At 37.4% G+C, this 18,059-nt stretch overlaps 1 protein-coding gene across 1 annotated transcript in view; it reads left to right on the plus strand.

The window, feature by feature from the left end:
* The first annotated feature begins 406 nt into the window (after positions 1 to 406).
* LOC115221021 (ras-GEF domain-containing family member 1B) overlaps positions 407 to 18,059 on the plus strand; it is an 89,816-nt gene continuing 72,163 nt past the window's right edge. The window contains exons 1-3 of the mRNA XM_029791237.2: positions 407 to 466; positions 984 to 1,082; positions 17,624 to 17,713. Of these exons, the coding sequence (XP_029647097.1) occupies positions 407 to 466; positions 984 to 1,082; positions 17,624 to 17,713 (249 nt within the window). The remainder of the gene's footprint in view (positions 467 to 983; positions 1,083 to 17,623; positions 17,714 to 18,059) is intronic.

Here is an 18,059-nt window from a genome sequence, read left to right on the forward strand (position 1 = left end):
TTGGCGTTGGGAAGGGCATCCAGCTGTAGAAACACTGCCAGACCAGACTGGAGCCTGGTGCAGCCTTCTGGCTTCCCAGATCCCCTGTCGAACCATCCAACCTATGCTAGCATGGAGAACGGACGTTAAACGATGAACGATGATAATATCTTTGAATTAATAATTAACGATAAATAATTAAACAATAACTTGTTTAACACTTATTTTGTTAAACATAAATAATTTGGTAATATTTATATTGGTTTCAAATGTTGGTGCAAAGCCAGCAGTTTTGGGGGAGGGGTGGGGGAGAATCAATTATATCGGCTCTTAGTACTCAACTGGTATTTATCTTATCAACCCCAAAAGAATGAAAGGCAAAGTCAACCTCAGCAGAATATGAACTCAGAATGTAAAGACGGACAAAATGCTAACATTTCTACCAGCCTGCTACCTTACTTTAGCAATATTTGTTGTTAAATATAAGGTCAGTAAGTTGTTAAACATGGAGTGTACTGTTAGATGTTTGGTGAATAAAATGTTAAACATGTATACTGCTGAGAAGCATAGAGTGGATAAAGTGAATTATGCATGTAACATACTGATGTTATGTATATGGTGGGTATAATAAGAAACCTGTAGTGTATTGCAGTTAGATATATGCTGAATGTAGTGAATCAAACATGTTCTTAGGGTGGTTAGATATATTGTGAGTGTAGTGTTTAACAAATAGTGTATTATTTGATACATGGTGAATTAAACATATAGCATACTACAGTTCTATATTCTGATGAAGGCAGGAGGGTATATCAGCCGAAACATTGTGTTAACAACAAATAAGATGAGGGCAAATATCCGTCAATTGTAAATAATGTAAATAATGTATATAACATGCTATTGTTAACATATATGTTGAATGCAGTGAATTAAACATGTAGCATAGTGTTGTTGTTAGATGAATGGTGAATATAATGTACTAACCATTTGTTGTTGTTTATTTTCAGAAAACATGTGACCCACAGAAATTGACATTAAGTCAGATGTTTGACATGGCAGGCACAGGTTATGACGGTCCACACCTTCAATGTGTTGACGACAATGATGTAAGTTATTTTGTTTTCAGTATGTCTGTAGATGAAAGCATGAGTGTGTTGGTTAAGAGACTCACTTTGCAAACATGTGCTTTGGGGGTTCAGTTCAACTGCACAGCACCTTGGGCAAGTGTCTTCTACTTTATCCCCAGTGGTAGTGGTGGTGGTGGTAATGGTAGTTGTGGCGGTTATGTTAGTAGTGGTTTTGCAATGGTGGTGGTGGTAGTGACGGTGTTGTCACAGGTGATGATGACGATGATGATAACGACAGTGTATTTAGGTCTACATCATCCAAAGTGTCCTTTCCTGTTTCTAAGATGCTACAATACAATATTATGATGATTTAGCTGTTGTTTCTAGCAAAATGAGTGAACCCCACCACCACTACCTCATTTTACAAGCTTGCTTGTTATCTTACCATCTCCACCGTAAACCTGAGCACTGTAATTAGCACGGAAATTGCATCTTCAAAGAACGTACCAAAGTGAATTTCAATAGAAAGTTATATATAGAGGGCAGTTCAATCACATTCCATTACTGTGAGTCATCGGGGGAGGGGGGAGATGGCGGTGCGTGTGTGCATATACCAGTGCATGTGTTCCCTCTCCCCACACTCTACACACTTATGAATGCACACATATATATTTATAGATATATATACATATGTACAGGTACAATATGTATGAATTCATAACTATTGATTAGTTTTTAGATATGACTAGACAAGAAAGATATTTTGTACATATGCAGATATATATCACACAACCACACACACACATGCACACACAGTCAAATATATATATACATATTTATGTATGTATGTATGTGTGTATACTTGTATGTATGAGTAAAGACTTAATGTTCACTGCATATAGTACAATATATGTGTACATCTAATACAGAAATATATATTCATATATATATATATACATACATACATTTATACACATGCACATACATGCTCACACAAGTACATGGAGTTTCTCATGTATATTTTTTATACATTTGTACACTGCTATATATATATATATATATGTATGTATGTATGTATCAAAACACAGAGGTTTGTTTTATTTGATGCAAATGTACACATACACATGTGCATATGCACACATGTGTTCATATACATGTGTGTATGCACATATAAATATATGTGTGCAGTTTCAGCTACACATCCACAACTTTATCTACAATTTCATACAGATATATATATATACACACACACACAGCTATATATATTTATATATATATATCTACAATTATTTTAATCATGTTTGTGTTAATTTAGACATGGAAATACTTATGCTGTAGAAATTGTCTCAAGAGAAAAATTCTCATTATAGACAATATTGGAAAAAAACACACTATGGGGACATAAATGACTACATCAGACCCTAGGATGCATGCAATAATTAATTGTAGCCTGACAAAATTGTGTACACACCAGCAAATGTACCATTTGCTGTTCTAATATAAGACCGAGCTGTTCTTTGTGACTGTGAAGGACAACTCGGTAGCTTTTCTTGATGATCTTCTGTGACGCAGAAATACATATGTCCTATAGTCCAGTGACACAATCCATAGCCCAATGGTGTTTTTTATGCATGCTGTCTATAAGACTTCTTTTCTCTTGAGACAATTTCTGCCATATCCATGTGTAGACAGACATGTCAATTATGATTGTGCACACCTATTAGACAGCTGTATTTTACCCTTCATAAGGAGATGGTTTCAGAGAGAACTCCTTTCCAAATGGAACCTCAGTTGTCTGCCACAATCTGTGAAGGAAAGAAGATCATAAATGACAGGGTGGGATTGAGGGGTAGATTGTATTGAGGTGGTTGACTGACAGAGATTGCTATGTTTGGGGCCAGAGAAAGGGGTTAACCTCACACTTAGGAATAACCAGTAGAGAAGGCCATGTTTGGTGCCAGAGAAGGAGGTTCACCTCACAGTGAATTCTACCCATCTTTGAGGCAAAAATGAGAGACACATCAGTATTGGTCTGGTAAAAAGAAAATGATATAAAGAATGAAGATGAAAGCCACAACTTCCTCTCAATGACATCAACCTTTAGGAAGGTAGAAAAACTGGTGGTAGTCAAAGTGGTGGTAGTCAAAGTGGTGGTGGTGGTAGTTGTAGTAGTAACAGTAGTAGCATTTGTGGATGATGATAGCCTGTGAATGGGGTGGGAGAGCATAAAGTGCTGGGTAGGTGAGGATATGGAATTAAGATCTGAATTAGCTAACAACCAATTAGCTAACGAGCAATTTTCAGGTTCTTGGGAATACACAAGTGGAAGATGCATCCAAAGTCTTCATTTATTTGAATGTTGCTTTAACTTACTATTGCACCTGCACACACATGCACACTCCACACACACACACCACACACACACACTCTCCACACACACACACACACTCTCCACACACACACTCTCCACATACACACTCTCCACATACACACTCTCCACATACACACTCTCCACATACACACTCTCCACATACACACTCTCCACATACACACTCTCCACATACACACTCTCCACATACACACTCTCCACATACACACACTCCACATGCACACACACTCCATATATATGCACACACTCCACACACACTCCTCATACACACACACTCCACACATACATACACTCCACACACACACTTCTCCTACACTTCTACTACAATTCTTCCTCTAGCAAACTGATGTGGCAGTAATTCCTGGCATAATTCCAAAACTTGGCACCTTTACTATATTAAAGGTAACCGGCACACCCTACAATCTCTCCCACACATTTTTCCCTCTCAAATATGTTCTTTATTTTATTTTATTTTCTATTTTATTCTTTAAAATTCTTTCATCTATTTTCATATTATTCTTCAAGTAGTTTTAATTTCAAGTGCAAATCTGAAAGTTTAAAGACTTTCAATGAATCATCAGCTGGAAGATAAATATTCCCAAATAATCTTTATCTGATTAATTTAGGATGAGATTTATATCGTTACAGTTTAATTTGTTGATTAAATTAGAAGATAGGAATCACAGCTGGCCAAGTTATTTTAAAATACTTACTTAAAAGTCAAGGGCTCACATCTTGCTTTTGGTTCTCTCTGTTTCTATGGTAACAGTATTTTAGTATTTATACCTCAGTCTCGCTAGCTGTATATAGGTACCATGTGTGATATTCTGGACAAGTATCTTCTACATGGCTTTCGGCCTTTGTTTGACCAAAATGAGTGAAATTTGGTTGGCAGAAACTATGCAGAAGTCTGTGTAGTATATACAGGTGCGGCAGAAGTAACAACCTTTTGTATTTCAGTTTTATAGATTTTAATTGAGTATTTTTATTATTTCCTAAAACTTCTGCACTTTTTATTTTCATTAGTGAATTATTCATTTCTTTAAGTAATGCAATAAGTTCGTGCCAAACTACTGAGTTGTATGGACATAAACAAACCAACACAGGTGATGGGAACAAACACACACACAAACATGAAAGCGTGTAAATCTACAAATATGGCGAATTTATCTATTTTGTTATAGGTTGAATACAAAATGATAAACAGCCTTATTCAATTTTCAAACCTTACTGAGCCCTCATCAGAGGTGTTTACATTACTTAACTAATCCCCAGACAACCAAATAGCCAATCTCTCTTTATATACACAATAAATCCAGTGGCTCCACAGAACTGATTAATTTGCATACTACAAGTGTTTTGCACTTTAATTAACATTAGCAACCTGTCAACAAGGATCTCAGTTCACACAATAGCAAGGTATGATATAAAGGTGCAGGAGTGGTAAGAAGCTTGCTTCCCAACCACACGGTTCCGGGTTCAGTTCCACTGCATGGCACCTCGGGCCAGTGTCTTCTACTATAGCCTCAGGTCAACCAAAGCCTTGTGAGTGGATTTGGTAGATGGAAACTGAAAGAAGCCCGTCAAAATATGTGTATTTGTGTGTCTGTGTTTGTTTCCCCACCATCGCTTGACAACCAATGCTGGTGCTTTTACGTCCCCATAACTTAGCTGTTCAGCAAAAGGCATCAATAGAATAAGTACTGGGCTTACAAAGAATAAGTCCTGGGGTCGATTTGTTTGACTAAAGGTGGTGCTCCAACATGGCCACAGTCAAATGACTGAAACAGATAAAAGAATAAGTGAATACTGGGTGTGGCAGAAGTAACATCCTTTTTTGCATTTAATAACTTTTATCATATATTAAGGTTTATTAAGTACTTATTTTGTCGAGCACAAATTTATTGCATTACTTACAGCAATGAATAATAAACTAATGCAAAAAAAAATCACAGAAGTTTTGGAAAATAAAAAAAAAAAATACTCAATTAGAATCTAGAAAACTGAAATACAAAAGGGCGTCACTTCTGTTGCAACCTGGATATCACATGATCATGTGGCAGATCAGGCTATCAGATGTTATTACACATCGCTGGTCACAATGCACTTTTGCATTGTTTTAGCCTTCAAATGACGCCACCCTGCTGGCTAGGCGAGCAGGCTAACATCACCACTCCTTTTCAAAAGGGGGAATGGAGTAACATGAAATGAAGTGTTTTGCTCAAGAACACAACACGCCACCCTGCCAGGGAATCGAACTCACAGTCTAGCGATTGTGAGTGCAACAGCCTAACCACCAGGCCACACACCTTCACACACACACTCACACGTACATACATACATACATACATATATATATATATATATATATATATATATATATATATATTTCGTTTTTGGATTTGGTTTGCAAGATTCTTTATATGAGTTTGTGTGTTGAAGCATATTCTGTCGTGTCTGGGGAGGGTCATTCTCTTTTAGTACCTTATTATTTAACACACTCACTGGTAAAATGACTCTCCCCAGACACAACAGATTATATATATAATGTTGATTGTAAACAATTAAGGGTTGGCAACAGGAAAGGCATCCGGCCATAGAAAATCTGCTTCAGTAAACTTTAACCGATGCAATAATGGAAAAGTGAATATTAAAACTGAATGTATGTATGTATGCATGTATGTACGTATGTATGTACATATGTATGTATGTAGCTTTAGTATTTCATGTTGGGAAGAAAAACAAATGTCAGCCGACACCCAGAGAGGACCCTGACACATTTTAGAAGGAGAGCGATTGATATAGTCAAGTAGACTGTCGGCTCATGAACCAGTGAAAGAACACACACACAGAACATGCTGTATGCAGTGTATGTGTCTATAAACACATACTTACATATACATATTTATGCATATAGATCTCTCCCTCTCTCTCTCACACATACAATCTGTGTGTGTAAGTGTGTATATGCATGTATATATCTATATATATGTATGCATATTTATATATCAGTATGTATATTTACATATATGTATGTATGTGTGTGTGTATATAAATAAATATATATATTATACAAATTTATCTATGTATATATACATATATATGTATGTAAATACATATACACACACACACACACACAAATATATATTTTTATATATATATTTACACAACCACATATCTTCTACAAAATATATAGGTCCCCTTGATCATCTGTGTCAAAAAAATCTGTGTGTATGTGTGGGTGAAGTAAAATAACCATCTGTAGAAAACAGCTGGATTTCATTGAAAACTTTTCTTTGGAAAAAAAACCAAAAAGAACTTAGAGAATATAAAAGACCATAAAATTGCTGTTACTGCAGAAGATAAGTTATAATTCTAAACGGCAGCAGATGGTGCCATTGTCTGCTGCTGGTTGTATTTGTTTCTTCTTTTATTAAGTAGAAATGCTTAATCGTCCTGCTGCTGTTAGACTCATATCAAAATCTCTTTCCTGCAAACCAATTCTTTTAAAAATCTAATTTTATGGTTTGTTTGGGGTTTTTTTGTGATTTTTCTGTGATTTTTTTTTGTTGTGCTTCGTCTCTGGTTCTGATACTAATGAATTACAGACGCTTCTTAATGAGTAAAAATAGTAAATGATGGAGATTACAGTTGTAATGCAGTAATGCTGTAAGTAATATGGTACGGAATCGTGGAGTCATCATTCTTAGCTATGTTTTGTAGTTTACCTGTATTTTTTTTGTTCTGTGCTAAAATGCCATATATAATATGTACATGTGCACACGCATATGTATGGTGTGTGTGTGTGTGTGTGCATAGTCATACACACAGATATATATATATATGTATATGTATTTGCAATATATATTTATAAACATATACATATATATTTATGCGTCTAAATCTCTCTCTCTCTCTAAATATATATATATATATATATTAGTAAATAAATAAATAATATACATGTGCATATATATATGTATATATATGCATATATGGATATAAGACATCACCAACTGTGCAAACAACATAAAATGCATAAACAAACGGGTTACAAAAGTAAATACAGAAAAAGGACCCTTCATCAGTCGTCTTTCTACTCCTCATTTCGAGCATTCAAACGAAAATATGAGTCTTCAAAGACAGTTGTTCCCATAAATTCTAAAGTAAAATTTAGGATTAATGGAGGACCAAAGTTGGGAACAAAAAGGAAACTGAGCGAAAACAAACATGGAGGGTTGTTAGACCAGAATGGGAAGAAAATAGTGAATGCTGGGAGAAATACTTTCTTTGATATGTGTGTGTGTGTGTGTAGGTATAAATATATATATATATATATAGAAAAATAGAAACACAGATGATATAGATAAGTTTGTGGGAAATTTTCATGTTTTTTTGTGTTATACACCTAAAACTATTGGCTGTATATTATATTTACTTCCGTGTCTTCGCGCCATAGAGAAGATCAGGTGTAAACTGGTTGTTTTCTGTAAACTCATATGGGTGGAGACAACTAAAGTGACATTGTTTACTTTTTTTGATATTATTTATGTTATTACATATGTATGTTTATATGGAAATATATATGTCTGTGTATTTGTGTACATATATATATGGAGGCGCAATGGCCCAGTGGTTAGGGCAGCAGACTCGCGGTCGTAGGATCGCGGTTTCGATTCCCAGATCGGGTGTTGTGAGTGTTTAGCGAAAACACCTAAAGCTCCACGAGGCTCCGGCAGGGTGGTGGTGGCGATCCCTGCTGTACTCTTTCACCACAACTTTCTCTCACTCTTTCTACTGTTGGCCTGCTCACTTAGCCAGCGGGGTGGCGTCATTTGAAGGCTAAAACAATGCTAAGCACATTGTGACCAGCGATGTGTAACAACATTTGATAGCCTGGTCAGTCACGGTGATCACCGTGATATATATATATATATATATAATATATATATATATATATACATACATACATATGTATGTGTGTGTATGCGCATGCGTACATGCGGGCGTTGCTGTGTTGGTAAGGAGCCCGTTTTGTAATAACATGGATTCTGGTTCAGTCCCACTTCTTGGCACCTTGGACAAATGTCTTCTACGATAGCTCTAGGCCAACAAATGCCTTGTTAGTGAAATTGATTGAGAAACTGTGTGGAAGCCTGTCATGTATGCATATATATCTGTGTGTGTCTGTCTGTCAGTGCATTTTTGGGTTTGTCTCTGCCACCTCTTGATGACTGGTGTTGGTTTGTTGATGTCCCTTATAACATAGTGGTTCAGCAAAAAGAGTCTGATAGAATAAGTAACAGATTTTCAAATAAGTAGTGAGCTTGATTTGTTTGACTAAAACTTCAAGGTGGTGCCCCAGCATGGCCTCAGTTCAATGACTGAAACAAGTTCCGGGTTCAGTCCCGCTGTGTGGCACCTTGGGCAAGTGTCTTCTACTATAGCTTCGGGCCGACCAAAGCCTTGTGAGTGGATTTGGTAGATGGAAACTGAAAGAAGCCCGTCGTATATATGTATATATATATGTGAATGCGTGTGTATGTGTTGGTATGTCTGTGTTTGTCCCCCCCCCCAACATCGCTTGACAACCGATGCTGGTGTGTTTATGCCCCCGTGACTTAGTGGTTCGGCAAAAGTGTCCAATAGAATAAGTACTAGGCTTACAAAGAATAAGTCCCGGGGTCGATTTGCTCAACTAAAGGCGGTGCTCCAGCATGGCCGCAGTCAAATGACTGAAACAAATAAAAGAGTAAATATATAAGTTCAGCAAAAATTTAGATTCAGATGAATATGGTACTTAATTTAGATGCACCAGAATTCTGTATGGTGTTATCCAGAAAAATCCGTGGGGTGATTATAATCAAAATACTTACAACATTTAATAAAATGATGTAGTACGAAACGATCGTACCAAATTACCGGAGTCATTCTTGTTACTTATTTTGAATATATATATGTATATATATATATATGTATGTATGTATGTATGTATGTATGTTGTATCCCTAGACCAGACAAGTTAAATCTTGATCATATTGGTTCTGCCTTCTGATACCAATGTCCACCATCACCACCACCACCACCACTACTACTACTACTACTACTACTACTACTACTACTACTACTACTACTACTACGACTACTACTACGACTACTACTTCTACTTATTTCTATTTTAGATCTAAATCCTGATTCAGCTAACCAATTACAATAAGTACACACACACACACACACACACATTTTTTTTTTTCATAAGTCACTCTTTAATTTTATCTAAGCTATGAGTCAATAGAAGAGTTTTTAGTACTTAATGACTGACTAAAAGCCAGTTTATGGGGTGGATGTGTTTATCTGTGTTTATCTCTGTGTATGTGTATGTGTGTGTGTGTGTGCGTGTTGTTTATATTGTTATTTTTATTGTTGGTACTGTGTATGTGAATGTCTGTGTGTTGTGCCCATTAAACTTTAGTCTCGCTTCATAATATTACTTGCCCATTTATATATATGTATGTGTATGTATGTAAAAATATATATGTAGATATATATATATATTTGTATATGTGTATTGAATATGATATATATATACATATACATACATACATATATACATACATATATATCATCATCATTACGTTTAATAAAAACATGTTAATGTATGTAGATATATGAATACACACACACATATACACACACATATGATATACAATACACACACACACATATATACTCGCACAGACACGCATGCACACGTCATAAGTTTCTTTTAGTGTTAGACATGGCTTCCAGGAAAGATTTTTATACCTACATAGAAGTCAACCAGAACAACCTTTATTCCTTTGAAAATCTAGACTGACGCTTAGTCATGTGACTAACTGCCCCCCACCATTTACAGCCTGTTTAGGACCATTATTGTATATAGCACATAGAAATGTTAATTATATTCTTGAGAAGATTGTAGGCAGATTTTCTTTTTTTTTTGTCCTCTGTCTTCAATGGTGAGAAGAATTTTCTTCTTTACAAAGTGTATCCCAGCTTCAGATTAGGTTCCCCCCACACGTCTCTGCGTTTTGTAAGAAATGACTAAAAGGGTTCATGACAAGAATGGCATTAAAGCATTAAAATCACTTCCGAAGAAAAGCTGTCCAAACCCATTCCAGCTTTGGAAAAGGTTCTAAAATGCCAAGGTGGCATCGGCTGTTGCCATAGTCACAGAGATGATAACGGTTTGCATAATGGTAGCGGTAACAATGATGATTGATGGTGATGATGATGATGGTAATGACAGTCGTGGTGGTGGTGGTGGGGAGAAATGTTAAAGAATGAAAATTATTCCTGATGGACATGATAAATATCTTGGAGTAAATGATATGGCATCCTAATTCTAAGCAATATTTTGCAGTAAATATCATAGTATCCTTTCTGCTATAGACACAAGGCCTGAAATTTCTTTGATGGTGGCGGGGGTACTTATTTGGTACTTATTTGATCAACCCCCAAAAGGATGAGAAGCAAAGTAAATTCTGGTGGCATTTGAACTCAGAACATCGTTGCTATATATATATATATATATATATACTACTATTGTGTATATTGAGATCTTATACTAAACATTATAATATGATTTTAAATTTTTGCCGCAAGGACAGCTTGAGGGAGAAGATTAAGTCGATTACATCGACCCCAGTGCATAACTGGTACTGATTTAAACGACCCTGGAAGGATGAAAGGCAAAGTTGACGTTGGCGGAATTTGAACTGAAAGAAGCCCATCGTATATGTGTGCATGCGTGTGTGTGTGAGTGTATGTCTGTGTTTGTCCCCCCACCATTGCTTGACAACCAATAATGGTATGTTTACATCCCTGTAACCTAGAATAAGTTCTAGTCATACAAGGAATAAGTCCAAAGGTCAGTTTGTTCAGCTAAAGGCGGTGCTCCAGCATGGCCACAGTCAAATGACTGAAACAAGTAAAAGAGTAAAAAGGATGGAGAGCCAAGATACATTTATGTATGTACGTACAATTTTTCTTTGTGCTTTATTTTTGGTTCTTCTTCAGAGAGTTCAAGCTGGTTGCTAATGAAGAGACAAGACTTTTTTGAGTCAAAAGAGTTTCCTGTGTTTGTAAATATGTAGTTGAGTTGATGTGTTGGTTGAACTGTCAATGCGCGCACACACACTTTTCTACTCTAGGCACAAGGCCTGAAATTTGGGCGGGGAGTCAATTAGATCGACTCCAGTATGCAACTGGTACTTAATTTATTGATCCTGAAAGGATGAAAGGCAAAGTCGACTTCGGCGGAATTTGAACTCAGAACGTAAAGACAGGCAAAATACTGCTAAACATTTCACCCAGCGTGCTAACGTTTCTTATCTCTTTACTGCCCACAAGGGGCTAAACATAGAGGGGACAGACAAAGGGATTAAGTCGATTACATCGACCCCAGTGCGTAACTGGTACTTAATTTGTCAACCCTGAAAGGATGAAAGCTAAAGTCGACCATGGCAGAATTTGAACTCAGAACATAACGGCTGAGATAATACCGCTAAACATTTCACCCAGCGTGCTAACGTTTCTTATTTCTTATTTCTTTTTAGCCCCACAAGGGGCTAAACATAGAGGGGACAGACAAAGGGATTAAGTCGATTACATCGACCCAAGTGTGTAACTGGTACTTAATTTATCGACCCTGAAAGGATGAAAGCTAAAGTCGACCTCGGAGGAATTTGAACTCAGAACGTAACAGCAGACATAATACCGCTAAGCATTTCGCCCAGCGTGCTAACGTTTCTGCCAGCTCGCCTCCTTTGTCAGTGCACACACTTAGGTGTGCACTTCTATTCGCCTAAAGAATCTCATTTGTATGTACGTACGTACGTGCTAATATCTGATAGTGTTATGTTGGTCTGTCTCGGCTCCATCACAAATCCCCTAAATTTGTACGAACCACACAACTGATTACATATGCCTTACAACAGACAATGATACAAGATTCAGCGATTTCGTTTTAACGATTTTCTAACGACACCTGAATATGATTATATTTCAAAAATAATTACAGAAACATTTTCAACAATAGAATTAATGTAATAAAAATTACTGAATAAATTAATACAAAGCCAATTTTCTATGGAATAATTTTAATTATCATTAAGAAGGTTATAATTAACACAGAAAGTTCGTCTGTCAATTGTATGTGTACCACTGCTTTGTTTTGTTTTTGTTTTGTTTTGTTTTATTGTGTTCAGTTGTAGTTTTATTGTTGTTTTTTTTTTTGTTATTGAAATTACAGTTGTTTTGTTGTCTATTTTATTATTTTTTTAGTTTTGTTTCTTTGTCTCTGTTTTTCTTTTTTGTTGTTGTTGTTTTGAACAGTGTGTCATAGTTGTAAATATGTTTCTTTTTATTGTCCTCAGTGGTGTGCATGTGTGTGTATACATACATACATACATACATACATACATACATAATATATATATACATATACACACACACCCACACGTATGTGTGCATGTATTGTAGTTGTATGTATTGGTGTAGGTATGGCTGTGTGGCTTAGATGTTTACTTCTCAACCTCATGGTTTCAGGTTCAGTTCCACACCATGGCACCTTAGGTGGCTGTCTTGTACTTTAGTCCCTGGCCAACCTGAGCCTCAGAGATCATCACGTGTGTGTGTGTGTTGGTGGGGGGATCTTCCTTTGTCTGTAGTAACCGTTAATCATAAGACAGCACATGCTAATAGATAGGGCCACTGACATGCTAGAAATAACAACCAGTTTCCCTCAGACTACACCTTCAACATTTAAAAACAACAGATGAGGGGAAGGACAAATTACATCAACCAACGTAGTCTTTCCTTTACAAACTCAACATGGTGGCCATAGCTGGAACACCTTTGACACAACATCCACTGCTCCAAACATGACTAACCTGGTGGGGGACGCTAAACAACACCATTAATAGTACATGGTGCCATTGTTACCTAACATTATACATTCACATAATGTCTATTATCAATACAGCTACCTCCAATATATATGTGTGTGTGGTGTGTGCGTGTGTGTGTGTGTGTGTGGTGTGTGTGTGTGTGTGCGTGCGTGTGTGTGTGTGTGTGTGCATGTGTGTGTATAAATGTATACACTCACCCTTCACCTTATACCTTTAATTGCAAACCATTCTCACACCTCACCTTTGCTGCTTCGTCATCCATTCAGGATAATATTTCACATCTAACAAATATACATGACTCATTTCTTTTCTTCCTTCTCCCAAACATATCCAATACACGTGTGTGTGTGTGTGTGTGTGTGTGTGTGTGCGCGTGTGTGTGTGTACATTTTCAATACATGTTTTATCTGTCTATTTATCTCTGTTTACAAGTATATATTATAATGTCTGTGTGAATGTATATATAAATGTGTGTATCATCATAATGTATATAGCATGTATATTTATCTATATATCTCTATATATATATACACACACACACCACACACCACACACACACACACACACATATAATATATATACTATATATAGCTTATATATACACACATGTATCTCGTCTGGCACCTGTGTCGTGGTCGGTGGCAGGCACAAAAAAACACATCCGAGCGTGCCGTCTGCAGCCTCGTCTGGCACCTGTGTCGGTGGCACATAAAATCACCCACTACACATCTCGGAGTGGTTGGCGTTAGGAAGGGCATCCAGCTGTAGAAACACTGCACATCTGGACTGGCCTGGTGCAGCCTTCGGGCTTTCCAGACCCAGTTGAACCGTCCAACCCATGCTAGCATGGAAAGCGGACGTTAAACGATGATGATTGATGATTGATATGAAGAGTAAAAATTAGCTTAATGGTTTTTAAAAAAACTAACATTATTTTGGGTAGATTTCGGCATGTAAATATAACTATTAACGGTAGGAACTTCTATAAAAGTTCAATATATAGTTTGTATATATACAATATATATATATATATATATATATATATATATGTGCCCCAGCATGGCCACAGCTCATTAGCTGAAACTGGAAAAATCAAAATCATATATATATATATATATATATTCAGCTGAGTTTGTTTTGAGTGTTGTGCCTCACAGAGGTGAGGTGACTGAGTTCCTTTTGAGTGTTGAGCCTCATAGAGGCAATGACTAAGACCTTTGGCATTATGTCATGCTTGAGAAGAAGACCCATCAAACCAAGCAAAATTGCAGTCGTGGCAGATACCAATGTCACACAAATGGCACATAAAAGCACCCATTTCACTCTCAGAGTGGTTGGCATTAGGAAGGGCATCCAGCCACAGAAAACCATGCCAAATCAGACTGGAGCCTGGTGCAACCTTCCAGCATGCCAGCCCAGTCAAACTGTCCAATCCATGCCAGCATGGACAATGGACGTTAAACGATGATGATGATGATATAGGTTGTTACAGTGGGACACCTAATTTGTAGTATGAAACGTGAGGTCCTGGAGGGATACTGTTGCCCATAATTGCAGCAATGCAACACACATATGCCTATGCACATGCATGTCGGGGGAGGGGAACGGTGCCAGCCTGCCACTCTGAAATAAATCTGGAATCCAATATGGAATACTTTGAATGATTAATGAACCTCTGGAGTCGACATGTGCTCCAAATATGACATAGATATTTACTTCCATATTCGTGTTGCTGTTGTTGTTGTAACATAGTAGTGGCGATGGTGTTGGTGGTTGGGGCAGTGCTTGTCATGGTTTTGATGGTGGTGAAGGTTATAGCATTAGCAGTAGTAGTAGGAGGAGGAGGCGGTGGTAGTGGCTTTTTGGTGGTGGTGGTAGTAGTAGTAGTTTGTGGTCGCCCCCACCCCCAATAACAGCTGCAGCAGCTATTAAGGTGTAGGTTGTCAGGAAATGTATATGATGACATATAAATTGCAGAAGAAGGAGGCGGGGAGGGCAATGGATGAATGATGATGATGATTTGTGGTGGTGTTGTTGTTGGTGGTGGTGGTGGTGGTGAAAAGTGAAATATTAACCTGAAGTAGATGTTATTGTATGTAGTATGAGATGATAAAAGGTGTTTCTATGCATATACACATGTGTATGTATGTGTAATTTTGTGCATGTAAGCTCTGTGTGTGTATGTGTGTATATGTATATATATATATAACATACACACATAGGTATATTTCAGTTGTCAGTGATGGTTGAAATTTTTCTTTTTGGTTCTACGTTGTGTGTAGCTGCCTACATCATTTTATATGAGCATGTATGTATACATATATATGTGTGTATATATATGTATGTATAATGTAGTACAAGCAATTGTGTATGCATATATGCCACACTTGGTTGGCAATTATATGTTACGAGTCCGTATTGCTACTGTTTACATCCTGCTCAGAGATTTAATATAGCCTTACCCCCTGACTGGCCTCTGTGCTGGTGGCACATAAAAAGCACCACCCGAACATCATCGATGCCAGGTCCGCCTGACTGGCTCCCGTGCCAGTGGCACATAAAAAGCACCAACTGAACGTGGCTGATACCAGTACCCGCTGACTGGCCTCGTGCCAGTGGCACATAAAAAGCACTATCCGAACGTGATCGATGCCAGGTCCACTTGACTGCCTCCTGTGCTGGTGGCACATAAAAAGCACCCACTACACTCTCAGAGTCGTTGGCATTAGGGAGGGCCACCAGCTGTAGAAACATTGCCAGATCAGATTGGTGCCTAGTGCAGTTGCTGGCTCTCCAAACCTCAGTCAAACCGTCCAACCCATGCCAGCATGGAAAACGAACATTAAATGATGATGATGATATATATGTGAGACAGATAAAACATGTAGTGTCAGAACAGATACCATAAGGCTTTTTTTCCCTCCTACATTCTGACAAATCTGCCAGTTTTGGCACTGATTACTAAAATACTTTTATCTCTTCTCACCTCATTTTCCTTGCTCACTTATTCTTGGTTGGTTCATTGGACAGAATCTTCCAAGTACTTCTCTGAATTGAGAGATTGCAGCTCCGATGCTATGGACCTCTGCTCAGAATGTCCCAGGAAAGACTTGCTGGACAGGTTTTACAGGTAAAACCAACCAGCAGGAGACCCAGAGGTAAATCCCAAGAAAGATCATTGGATAACATCCATGAGCTCGGTTAGTCTTGTCTGGGAATCCAGCCAGATCAATTGGAAATGATTGCTCCAGGCAGGACTTGATGGAAGGCATACTTGACAAATAATTAATGATTTCAAATTTTGGCACAAGGCCTGCAATTTTAAAGGAGGGGATCAGTCAATTACATTGACCCCATTGCTCGTCATCTACTACTTATTTTATCAACCCCAAATGGTTAAAAAACAAAGTTGTCCTTGATAGAATTTGAACTCAGATTCTAAACGCAGACAAAATGTCACAAAGCATCTTGCCCATCTTGTTAACAACTCTGCCAGCTCACCACCTCCACAAGAAATACCGTATTTTAACCCCAGTGTAGTTGGTGCTTTTTACGTGCCACCAGCATAGAACCCCCTAAATTTGGGGCTTAAAATTTGGAAAACGTCTTGACTGCTGCCCGTACAACACTTTATTTTCCTTCTCCTGACTTTCATCTATGTTTGTTGCCACAAGGCTTCCACTTCACACGCCAGCTTAACCTAATTTGTCCTTTTGGTCGAAAGACACCTGCTGTTGTTCTTGTTGTTTGTATTTGGAATCGTGTAACATTTTGTCCATGTAGTCACACATATTCACTCACTTTCTTCCTAAAATTTAATGCCCTTACCTGAGATTTTGGGAGACTACCAATTTTGATCAGTCTTGAGTGTAACAGGCCAAAACTGTAGTGATAATTGGAAACTTGACTGATGAATAGAAAGCCACAAATGTTCCATCCTGATTTTTCTGTTCATCTTTGTATTGTCCATCTGTCCGTATGTTTTCATTGTCGCCCGTTACATTCTTGTTCCATTTTTTGGATTTATATATCTTATAATACTATCCTCATATATTTTCAGCCTAATTTTTAAAAAAAAAAAAAAAGGGTTACTTATACACATTAAAATGCAGTAATTAATAACACAATAAATTTTAGCGATTCAGCATTTACTTCTATAAAAATTTAATATTACCAAAAATTAATGGATAATTTAATTCTTCACTCTATTTATGTTCATAATTTTTTCATATTTTTTGCAGGCGCTCATATTCCGTGATGGCAACTTGGTTTGTGGCTCTCTTGAAGCTCTTGTACAACATCTTCTGCCCACAAGAGACTACTACCCAGATGTAAGTCACCAACTCATTTTATTTTCTTTGTTTTTGGTTCACATTTGAGGGAATATATCCATTCTAATGTTGGCCTACTCCTTTGGACTAGAGTGGTGTGTGTGTGTGTTGTTTTAAACGTATCAAAAAAAAGTTTTTGTGGCTGTGTGGTAAGAAGTTTGCTTCCCAACCACATGGTTTCAGGTTCAGTCCTGCTGCATGGCATCTTGGGCAAGTGTCTTTTACTATAGCCTCGGACCAACCAAAGCCATGTGAGTTGATTTGGTAGACGGAAACTGAAAGAAGCCTGTTGTATACATGTGTGTTTGTGTGTGTCTTTATGTCTGTGTTTACATCCCTGTGACTT

Source organism: Octopus sinensis, linkage group LG17, assembly GCF_006345805.1.
Source record: "Octopus sinensis linkage group LG17, ASM634580v1, whole genome shotgun sequence".
NCBI lineage: Eukaryota > Metazoa > Mollusca > Cephalopoda > Octopoda > Octopodidae > Octopus > Octopus sinensis.